This window comes from Balaenoptera borealis (genome assembly GCF_965194805.1).
Source record: "Balaenoptera borealis genome assembly, chromosome: X".
Lineage (NCBI taxonomy): Eukaryota > Metazoa > Chordata > Mammalia > Artiodactyla > Balaenopteridae > Balaenoptera > Balaenoptera borealis.
Genome location: NC_138881.1, coordinates 106036772 through 106048900, shown reverse-complemented (window position 1 = coordinate 106048900; position 12129 = coordinate 106036772). Strand labels below are relative to the sequence as shown.

The window sequence follows — 12129 nt, the reverse complement described above, 5'->3', positions numbered from 1 at the left end:
CCCTTAAAAAAAAATAAAAAGAAAATAATTACAGAAAAAAATATAACATGTTAAATGTATTCAGGGAGCAAAATTAGTTTGCTCATGTAAAGTGACTCATTAATATATTCACACCTTATACTCAACATATGCTTTAAAGGGTAGATTTCATACTGAACTATATTTAGTCTATATTTGCAGGCTTATATTGTAAGGTTGTTGTGAACTTCAGCATTATTACTTTTAATATTTTAATAGTGTCAGTCATAGCAGTAATTTTCCAAAGTGCGTTTGAAATGTTAGCCTGGTGTTTGGGTTTGAGGATTCTAGCTATATATTTCTACATTATTCCCATTAAGAATATTTTTTATGCAGGTGCAAGAGAGATACTTCATGGGACTTTTTCTTTGTAGAGATACCATTAAAGCAACTGCCTTTTGTCAGTTATATTTTTAATTTATTTTTTCATATGAATCCATTTTCCATGTCTAATGGTAGCTTTTTAGCAGGTAATTTATAGTTGATAGCCTGCTGGTCTTTGATCATTTGCTGGGCATGTTGAATGACAATTATTTTTTAATTCTATCAACATCGACATTGTGGTTTCTCTAAACTGGGCTCATGCTTTTTAATGATTTTCCAATCTTATTGAATATGAATGTATTTGGACCCATTGGTTATTAACCTGAACCACAGCTAGTAGCTGCTGCTTCTATGAATAAATTAGAAAAAGGTATCCACTCTGGGTGGACAAATTAGAAAAAGTTGCCTCTCCTCAGGTGTACTGCTTAGCAAGCAGAGTACAAACTGAATTTCAATCCCTACTTTTACCACTTTGGCTAGACACCCTTGTGCAGGATACAAACTGTACAACCATATTCTTGGTAGGCCTGCTCTGAACAGTCATTTTAAAGTGTGATTATCATAAGTCATAGAAAACAATTTATGCTCAGTACTCCGCAGTCAGGGTTAGGTTATATGCAGTTTTAAAATGCTTAAGTCATCCGTGCTTGTCTTAACTTCCAATTTTTAAATTGCTCACGTTCAACAGGAAACAGTGTAGAAGGGCAAGACACTGAGCCAGATATTGTGATAATCCGAGGACCTTTGTTCCTGCCTAGATCAGAAGCATGACTCACCTACATGCTTCTGACATTTTTCTGGCTACAGTTAACACGTGCTGGTCCAGGCTGCTGGAATTAAAACTAGGATCATTGTAGTTCAATGGGAAATCAAGAACTTTGAAATTAGAAAGGATGGCAAAATGAAAGGGTTGTTAAACTGAACTTATACCTACGTGCACCATGCTGCTTCAGCAGACCTGTCCGGATTTGACCCCCTGCCTGCCTGAACCTGCTATATACTCCAGATCCCATTTTTGGCTCAGCCTCCTGATTCCTAGCCCCTCTTTGCATAGACCCCCCCCCCCCCGCCCCCCGCAACTCACTGAAGCTCAATGTCTCGTGAAAACAAGCGTACAGCCAAGTATTAGATCTTGGCCAACACCACTAAAGTAGGGCCTCATTTCACAAAGGATCAAGAAACCATATGTTGCAAAGGTACAGTGCTCCAGAGTTTGTCTTAAACTCTTTGACATAAACCTCTATAACTACTCCCATCACACTTGATTATTTTCTCGCTTTCTCTGAGTACTCATTTATTTAAAATTATGATTACAGAATATTCCATTCTGTTTTCTATTATATTATATAATTGTTTCATTGAAATGTAGAGCTGAAAGAGACCTTAGAAATCATATATGATCTCCTTTTTATCACAACTCCTAAATTTCACTACAAGAGTAAAAATGTTTATTATAAAAATTCAAAAATATAGATAAGCAAAGAGAAGAAAACTGATCGTACTGGCACATACTTTTGAAATTGTTTTCACTTTAAATGCATATAAGTTTTCCTTTTTAAAAATTATAGTTCTCTGTTATTGTTCTGACGGTGGCATTATATTCTGTCATCTGAAGGGACCACAATTTAATTGGACAGTTGTCTATTTTGAAAAGTTTAGTTTATTTCTAAGTTTTTCCTGTTATAATGATGAGATGAGCCTGGTTGTAGCTAAAAATTTATCCAATATCCATGATTATTTCCTTAGGCTAAAGTCCAATATGTGGAATTCTTGGATCAAAGAGCACTACAATTTTAAGGAATTTGTTTAATATTGTAACATGCTCTCACTAAATGTTCTCCTACTTATGCTCCCATAACTAGTGTGTGAGAGCACCCATATGCCCAAACCCTCCCCAGCAATGGATATAATTATGTGAAAAAAACTTTGCCAATTATGAGAGATAAAAATGTATTTATTTTAATTTATACTTATAAACTATTTTACATGTTTATTAGCCATTTTTCTTTTTTTCTTTTGTAAACTACCTGTTAATGTCACTTATTCATTTTATATGAGGATATACAATTTTTCTATTGGCTCACAAATTTTGTATTTGTTAATAACATTTAAACCTTTTTCTAGATATCCTGCAAAATTTCTCCAAGCTTTTCATTTGCTTTTAAATTCTGTTTATGATAATTTTGACACAGAGATCTCAGTATTGTAGTGTGTTCTGTTATGATTTTTGACTTTATTGTCATGAGAAGAAAGATCATGATTACGTAAATATTCATTTATTTCACTTATATTTTCTTCTAGAATTTATGGCCATTTTTATTTTCTTATTTTCATTTATATCTTTAATACATTTGAAACACATTTTGAAGTATGGAATAACAAGAGGATTCTGACTCTGCCACAAAGTCACATTTTGTTCTTGGTCAAATCACTAAATCTCTTGACTCTCAGTTTCTCCACCTGTAAATTGAGAACCTATCAGACCAACAGAAGACATGGAAATTCTAAATACACATGAGCACATGAGAACTCATTCTACTATAAGTGTATGTTTTCTATCACTGAAGGAAAACAAGTGTTTTCTTAGTAATCAGTCACTTCCACAGGTGTCTGCTTGGTTTTTATTTTCTATAGCACCCAATGTAGAGCTACTCATATAGTATGCATTCAATAAACGCACGTTGAATAACTTTAATCTTCAAGCCCATGGATTCTGTGTTTTACACTCTGTTATGTTTGATTTTTTGTTTGTTTGTTTTGACTAAATGAGCCTAAGACCCAAGACCTAAGGCCTCTTACTAGTTTCCCAATTAAGGGTTGACTGACCTTTGTAGGCTCCACTGCTGGCTATGCTAAAAGGATAACAGCATCAAGTTAAATAGAGAGGATAACATTTAGACATTGGAATTGGCATTTTTCTTATATAACTTCACTTCATATCAAATACCTAAAGGAGAAATGAGCTTTTACACTGTTTTGAAGTGATATGTGCATGGATTCATTTGACTGGTGATGTTAGCAGTGTTAATTAATCATAAAGTTGGACAATTTGAGATGTACATACATTGCAATTGGTTTGTGAAAATGCCTAGCACTGAAGCAATAATGTTTATATAAATTCTGAAGAGATCGTTTTTAAAGCCATATCATTCTGTTAAATTTGGGATCATCTGTGATTTTACTGATAGTCTTTGTAAGACTATCTCATAGATATTTTTTAACTATGAAACATTATTTATATTTGATTATTTTCCTCCAGTTGTGACTTATTACTAATACAAGATGTTTTTAAATTATTTTATTTATGGATAATCAACTTTTTAGTTAGGGCATTAAATAGTATCTTCAGTACATTTGCTGTATATTGCTAATAGCTATTGAGCACCAGTGAGCATTAACAGAACGTGTAAGGATTTTATACCTAGAGGAGGTATAAATATGCCCCCTGGGAAAAATAATAGATTGCTTGGGTTCTGGATGAAGTGTAATTAATAAAGCCAGCAACCCCACCTCAGAAAATTATGGTTTAATAGGAGGGGTGAAAAGGCAAAATTAGAAAATAATCAGTGTACCTCGCTAGGGGAAAAAAAGATTGGAGTTTAAAATTAAAAAGAAAAACAAGTTTAGGGTCTGATATATTTGAGAACTTGAAGAGAGAATGCTTTTTTGTGAGCCTAATTCATTGCACACCCACTTCACTAATAAAGTAACCTTGATGATGGTGAGTCTGCTTGTCAAGGCCAGTTTGGAGGATTGATGAAACCTAAACCAGAAAGGGCTTCCAGTTTCACATAGGCAATATGAGATTGGCTGCTATCTGAAGAGAGATGATATTTATAGGAAGGAATGAAGCAGTGGAGATAGATTCATTTTTAGGAAGGCTGGATAGTGTTTCTCTAATCACCTCATCCCACCCTCTCAAATGTGTGGCTCCTACACAGAGCCCTTTCTTTCATGAAACACTTAATCCCTGTAACTTCCTTCTTTTCGAACTGCCCCTTTCTGTCTTCTCTGGATTATATTCTCCCATATCCAAATGTATTACTCTTCCCACAGTACTTCCACTATGAAGCTGCTTCCTCTTCTACAGCACTTCATCTCATCTCTTCTCAACTGACAGTGGCGCTGCCCCTCTCTATTTTTAATCCTCTGTCTTTCTCCATCTGTTTTTCTCTTTCTCACATGCACAAGCACCATCCATCAACCTCGATATTCCCTGTGTTGCTTTGCCTCTGAGTCAAAGCTTTTACAATCAGGGTGTTAGATGAAGTCAGTTATAAATGTATATTTCTCAATAAATTATATAATTAAACACTATTAGATAGACAAAGCCCTTTATGATAGGAATGATGGAGTTGTGTGCTTTACAATCTTATTTTACTTGGGGAAAGAGATTTTCAGAGTTGGGAAAAATGTGGTCAGTTTACCTCCATAAAGTATTTCAGGATACTAGTCCATTCTCAAAACAGCAATGGTAGAGTCACTTCATGAAAACAAGTTCCACAGATAGTTTCTTTGAGAAATTGGGATGCTGAGAAAGATTTTCTGAATGGCAGTAAGTTCCCAATGGGGTGAGAAAGCATATATATTTAATTAGTCTTTGGCAAGAGTAGCACCTTCTCAAGCACTTAAGAAAATGACTGCATGATGAATCACAATTTTTCTGACTTCTCAAATCTAGACTTGATTTGGTAAATGCTATACATTTCCATTATTATAAGAAAAAATGAACATCATCACAGAGAAACAGATGGGTTCTTTTACTTAATTTAGTCTCATCACTTGCTCTTTCTGTGGGAATATCACTCAATCCAGCTCATTATAAAGAAGACATGCAACGTTTTGTGATAGCTATGGAATTAACCTATGACATGACATAGTGTTCTTGATCTGTGTAAAATTTCTTTTATCTCTGGTTTTGGCCCACTGATCTTGAAATAGAGTCATTTCACGTAGTTCAGTATTAGGTCCTTTAAAAATCAACATCTCTCAATAGCACTTGATAATTCAATGCCATTGTTACAGTACAATGTAATAGTTATGGAAGGATATCTTTCTCCATACATATATGTATGTGTGTATATATATTTTTTATTACTTAGTTATTTAGTGACAGCCATGCAATAAACCACTTGTTCCATAGTAGATGAAGATAGCACCATGATCTCAACCTTAAGACTCCAGTGAAAATAAATTTTTGGTCCTATTTTATGTTTGTTATAATAATTCTCAGAAGAATAACGTGTAATTTTAATGTCATTCTGGTTTATGAAAGACTTTAAAAATGTTATAATTTGAACTTTAACATTTTCAGTATTCTACAGTTTGATTGGCTACATGTGTACCTCTCCCAATCAGGCTACAGAAGTTGTAAACAGTGGAAAATAGAAATGGCTAATTAATCATACTTAGGGACATAGAAAAGGTCAAAGTTGTACAGTTTATTATTATCTTCTAGAGCATATATAGGACATTAAAATTCTAATGCTACAGTCTTGTGACAAAGAATATAATGAGAACTATAAATAATAAACAGTACAACATGAATCATCTTGTAACAATGATTATAACTTAGAACAGGAAATACTTAACCCATTCCCATTACTATCAGGAGAAAAGGCTACTTTGTTGATGTTTTTCTTTCCCTCTTGAGGTTAGGAGCTATTTAAGCCACAGAAAAGAAAGGGAAAACATATATGTTCAAGAGTGTTGAATATATTGAATTATGTGCACTTTCCAAAATGAATAGGATATTTTGGTGTAGGATTAATATTAGCTCATATTGCACCAGAATAATTTAAAATTAGCTATTTTAAGGCAAATCATGTGTTTTTTAAACATTTTTTTTCTACTTCTTTACTTCTTTTATTTCTTTATTTATTTTGGCTTTGTTGGGTCTTCGTTTCTACACGTGGGCTTTCTCTAGTTGCGGCGAGCAGGGGCTACTCTTCCTGCGGTGCACGGGCTTCTCATTGCGGTGGCTTCTCTTGTTGCGGAGCACAGGCTCTAGGCACGTGGGCTTCAGTAGTTGCAGCACGCAGGCTCAGTTGTTGTGGCTTGTGGGCTCTAAAGCTCAGGCTCAGTAGTTGTGGCACACGGGCTTAGTTGCTCCGTGGCATGTGGCATCTTCCTGGACCAGGGACGAAGCTGTGTCCCCTGCATTGGCAGGCGGATTCTTAACCACTGTGCCACCAGGGAAGTCCCAAATCATGTGTTTAAAATGGGTGTTTTGCTGTCATTGAGGATGGTGGCACCTATGATAAGATAATACAGTATTTCTATACGGAAGCTGTGAATAAACAAAAATATTTGCATTTCACTTGCATTTAACAACAGGATTCCAGGCTTATTTGATACTTGTGTTTACTGAAACCTGTTATATAGGCACAGAGCTCAGCATAAACTAAAGAAAATGTATTTATCCTACACCACAGAGGTATAAAGGAAACTTCAATGCCTCAGTTTGCTAATAGTTATTTTTTGTTGCATACTGTAGGTGCTCAGTGTTTCGAAATGGCATAGAAAATAACATGCAGAGGGTATTAGGAAAGAGAACAGAGGGTTTAAAAAGAGCAGCTTGTGTTGGTGGCACTTTCTTGTTACAGTAAATTTGTCATGGATTGCTGCAATTGTGAGTAAAGTCTTTCTGAGCGCTTATCGGAGCTACTTCCTTTGAGAAGGAAAACGTATCCTGTTCTGCTGTCACTTACCACACCTTTTGGCAACTCCCCAGAGATGCAGCACTGCCGTTGACACAACAACTTGATTTCTTGTCAAAATATCTTTTAACATCTGGCTCAAAAGATATTTTTGATGACTATAAGCATGCCCAACTCCTCTGTTCATTAAGGCTGAAAATTCAATAAGTGTTTGGTACGCTGGGACTAAGCTACCTCATAGTGAGCGGCTGTCAAATGATTTGCTGAATGCTTCTGCTCAACCCACCACGGTGAATTGATGGAATTGCGCCAGCTTCAGGACAGAGTGAGGGGAATCTTAGCAAGCTCCATCCAGATGCTCCTTTTATCCAGTGCTCCTTGCACTATCACCTGTAAATTTAGAACAATCTATTCTGAATCAAATGGAGAAAAAGAAACTTCATGGATCCATGTGTCTTTTTTTCCCAGAATAGTGAAGAACCCACGATTGGTGCTAAAAACACATGAATGGTTTTGCTTATAGGCTAGGTGCCTTTTGGATCTGTAGGTTTTGTCAACCATTAACTGACTGCTTACATCACCTACATCATCAGCTCTGCGCATGAAAAACGCTCATTGGAAGAATCATCCTCTAAAGATATTTCTAATTTAGTGGTTCTTCATAGACAAGTGTCGGTGTGTTTTAGGACCACTGTGTGAATGAAGTTGTATAGTGGTCAGAATGGCCATCCTTCCACCCTGCATGCTGTGCCCATATCTTTGTCACTAGAATTTGAAAAAGCTCCCATCTGGGCTTTTGATAATCTCCCAGAGCCATCATGATAATGGGGTACTGTAGCACTTATGAAGAGTACAAACATAGCAGTGTCAGAGAAAATAATTCCACATGAGTGAAATGTTTTCATTTGCCCTTAAAAGTTCTGAGTATATAATACCCTTTGTTTCGAGAATGGGTGAAGGATTCAGCCCCGTTCCATCTTGTCCCCGGACTTCTATTAAGCCAGCCCTATCTATACCATGTACTTAGCAACAGCGAAATGCTGAGAGACAAACACTAGTTGTAGTGTGAAATTCAAATGACTTTTATTTAAATTGAAAACAATACTTAAAACTGCATTTAGAGTCAAAACCCTTTTGTTTATAAAAATTATAAGGAGTATTCCTAGGTAAGGCAAAGTTATTACTAGGTTAACAAGACCAGATTTGACTTTGGACTTTACTCTTTGAACAAACTGTAGAGAATGGAGAAAAAAAAAAGTTATTTACAGAAAACAATATCTACATGTGTACTCAGAGGTACAAAGACAAAGCAATGGTGTAGAACTCTCCCATCTCCCCTGCCCCTTTTCTTCCTTAACTTTTCAGCCTGGTTCTGCCTCTAACTGGCTGTGAAATGTTGGCTCTGTTACTCTCACCTCAGTCTCATCTGGCTACTTTTAGTGTTTGGGCATTTTTCTCTATTATCTGGACTTGGGTCTACCTTCTGGACCCTATCTTCATTCACCCATCCTGCACTGAGCAACCCCCATAACCTTAGGTAGGTAGGAATTCCCCACCCCGGACTCTCCAAGTCTAACAAGAACCCAGTGCCTCCTCCCCACGGTCACAGCTGCAAGCCATTGGTAGGGATTCAACTAAGCTACTTACAAAACACTGGCACATTACTGCTTTCATTTCCTTAAAAGTAGAAAACAAAATCCAAGACTTCAGCTCCCAGAGTGGCATTTTTAAAAATAATTCACAATATTTCAAAGTTTAGAACCTTTATTGAATTTCCAAGTATGTAAGGCACATTAGTGCTAAACAGGCTGCAAGAGGGTAGGGGGTTTCAAATATAAAAACATAAATGAGTAACTTTCACCTCTTTTCCCAACCGTTTTTTTTCCCCTCCTTCCTTTTTTTGCCATCAGTTGTTCTCTCTGTTTGAGGATGCAGGAGCCGGCATTCCCCAGGAAGGGAAATTGGCAAAATAGGAAGGCAGTGGAGGACCAAATATCGGGGGAGGAGCAAAAGCCATAGGCATAGCGAGAAACGGATTGAAACTTGGAGGTCGAGGAGGAATGAAGCAATGGGCAGTAGCGCAAGAAGGTAAACCTGCAGTGCTGGACGACAAGGGCATAGGCCTTGGCCAGTTCTCCATGGGGTGCCGCGGGCCTCCCAGTGGGAAGGAAACATGAGCCAACCTTTCCTTGCAGGTCACTCTCGTACTTCCTGGAGGCACCTCCATCATTATCCCTGATCTAAGGGTGGGGATAGGTGGCGGGCCTCTTACTGGAGAGCCCCTGGATGGAAAGAATCCTTGACCCCTTGGCAAAGCCACATATAACCTTGCATTACTGCCACCTCTCTCAGTGCCCCCGTTGCTGACCCTCGTCCCCCCCACCATCAGTGCGGGAGGGCCGCCAGAGAATTCCCGGGCCACATTAATAGCATCCTGTCCCCTCTGCCTCCGGCCTGCCAGCCCCTCCGAGCTATTTACTTCTGCTGTTGCTAGGGACTCTTCCGCAACAGCAGGTGGTGGCCCATAGGGGGGTTTGAGAGCTCTCGAACCGTCGACAGGAATGCAGGATCCTGTTCTCTCTGAGGGACGCTCCAGTTGCTCTCTTGCCAGATCGGTCAGTACATTGAAGGGAGGTCTCAGGGGGGCGCGAGGGAGGCCCCAGGACTCCGCATCATCCTTGTGCATGGAACTCGGACACGGGAGGGGCACGCCGGGGCGCAGCTCCGGGTTCCCGTGTTCATCGGCAGCTACTGCTGTGGGTGAAGGGGCGTGCCCTCCAAGGCTTGCCAAAACAGAAATAAATAGGTTAATAAAAATGAAAATGCGGTGACCAGAAAATATCTGAAATATGTGATTGATCGAATTCTCTGGAATATACGGTGGGAAAAGGGAGAGCCCGATCTCCTCCCAGGTGTAGTCAGCAAACACTTCTTCGATTCACTTGCCCTTCACCAGGCGGCCTCTTTAGCATCAGGCTTTGTCGTTTCCCTTTATGGCTGACCTGTGGCTCCACCCCGTTCCCCATATTCCCACCTCCTCAAGGCAACAAGGCAGCCTAGAAGACTCAGAGAGCTTCCTTAAAAGCTGCAGTGCGAAGGCACGCTAGATAAACAGAGGAAACACCAGCTCTTTCAGTCCCAGGAGGATCTATGATCCACTAAACCCATCATTTAGATTCTGGTAGCAGTGCTCTGGAAAGTCTTATGAGGGAAAACATTTTTTTTTTTTTTCTCTCTCCGCAGAAGTCGAAGAAAGGTTAGTTATGCTAACAAACACTCCAGTTTGTTTCTCTTTCATGAAGCATCATTCAACATTTACACCAACTTTTGTTAAAATTTTCTTTCATTCAACCCATACCACACCCTAGAGTAAGAATTTCCTCATATTTAAACCCCACAATTTAGACTAAGGATTTGCAACTTCAAAATTACATTTAAGACTCCAGTATTCTTAGTACCTGAATTTATGTCCTTCACGCTTTTGTCCGTGATCCCCTTCGCATCCTTCGCAACCCACCCCTCCCTGTTGTCCGTGTCGCACTCACACAGGAAAACAATTCAAATTGCCTTTTGCCTTCAACTTAAACAGTTGTACACAGTTCTGTACTTACACATTTTCAATACACGCCATGGAGAAATTTGATCAGCAAAGCCTTCTTGAGGTGATGGAGAAAACCAGCTGAACGCCCACGCCAAGCCAACTCAGTCTGGAGAAATGACTGGTGCTTCTTCTTTAGAGCAGCTTGGCAGGTCGAATGAAGCCAGGGACCAACTGCTTCTTTCTAGATTTGGAGTCCTCTTTATGAGGTTACCAGTTGCTAGGGAAGGGAGGGAGAAAAGGAGCCAGGAGGAGGAGGAGTGGATAAATCTGTGACACTCCTCTGAAGCTAAATGTATGATTCCTTTTTGCACAGTAGTAGATGAACTTAAAGGCATTCGCTACATTAACCCTGTTGCAGTCCAATTAGAAAGACAAATCATCAAGACGATTTTAGAAGAATCATGGTGGCATGGTCTTTTGTTAAGAGTTATTTCTGAAGTTTTATTTAGAAAAGGTAGTTGTCAAATCTCCTCTTCCAGGGTGGAATTACAAACATTGAGCAGAGTACCATGCCTAATCTTGTAATTTAAACTTCCAGTTTAGGGGGTGCATACTATTAACTTGGTGGAGAACAGAGTTTGGGGGGTTAAATTGCTTTGCAATCTGAGTCTCACTTGTGAAGATGAAACAAGAATAGCACTATAAAAAAAGTCCCTCTAAGAATCATATTGGCTTTTACTTTTTAGCCCCTCAATTTGCAATTCTTCCCTTCATCCTACCTTCTAGTTTATTGGCTCAGTATGGTGTATATGTGTGTGTGTGTGTGTGTGTGTGTGTGTGTGTGTGTGTGTGTGTGTGTGTGTGTGTATACACATATTTCCCAGAATAGAGCTCTGGAAACTTCCCTGCAAGTGAGAGGGGAAATAAAAGGCATAGGAGATAACATCAATTTACAAATATTAGCTCAGATTTTGCCTTGTAACTTTTTGCATAAGGCACTTTCTGTTCTTCCAGCCTAAATTTCTTCCCCCTCCCTACCTTAAGCAAGTATACTTCCTCAGCTTTTATTTTCTGCCAACGATCTACAGATTAATTGCTCTGAAATTACAACGGCCATCCCCTGATCTAAGATTACTAATCTTGCTCTAGGATAAAGCCAAAAACTTGGCCCACTTCTTTAAATTCACCTAAGATTTGTGCTGTTCAGACTAGACTTCAAAGACCTTAAAATAACTTTCTTTATTCCCAATATCAGAATATGCTGTATATGCTGTTACATTTCAACATTTCAACAGCTATGTATATATATATATATATATATATATATATATATTTCAATTTATATGTGGAATGTGTGTGCGCGGGCATGCGTGTGTACAGTGGGTAGGTACAAGATACTAATGCAAAGGAATGGTCACTGCTGTGAAGCAACAGACTCATAATAGAAATGACCTTTTGGGTCTCTAAGTCCACATCTTCCTGCCAGGGTGCCTTGTCCCTGTCTATACACTATCGAGTTTTCTTTATCTCATTGAAAGATGAAAGCGGCATGTTTCCAAAACTTCTCCCAGAGGAATCTGTCCCCTT

General features: G+C 38.5%; 1 protein-coding gene across 1 annotated transcript; it reads right to left on the bottom strand.

Moving 5' to 3' along the window:
- Window positions 1-8067: 8067 nt before the first annotated feature.
- Window positions 8068-11369, bottom strand: PRR32 (proline rich 32). The gene is made up of 2 exons (XM_082377473.1): window positions 10613-11369; window positions 8068-9784 (listed from the first exon to the last, which is right to left on the bottom strand). Exons 1-2 carry the CDS (start codon window positions 10630-10632, stop codon window positions 8908-8910), a joined length of 897 nt encoding a protein of 298 aa, XP_082233599.1. The 5' UTR covers window positions 10633-11369; the 3' UTR covers window positions 8068-8907.
- Between the last annotated feature and the right edge of the window lie 760 nt (window positions 11370-12129).

What these genes read in the sequence shown, in the direction of transcription:
- PRR32 (XM_082377473.1), bottom strand. Translation starts at nt 10,632, where the DNA reads ATGGCGTGTATTGAAAATGT. An exon ending in ATGGCGTGTATTGAAAATGT is followed by an intron (nt 9,785 to 10,612) that starts GTAAGTACAGAA and finishes TGTTTTGGCAAG; the next exon opens with CCTTGGAGGGCACGCCCCTT.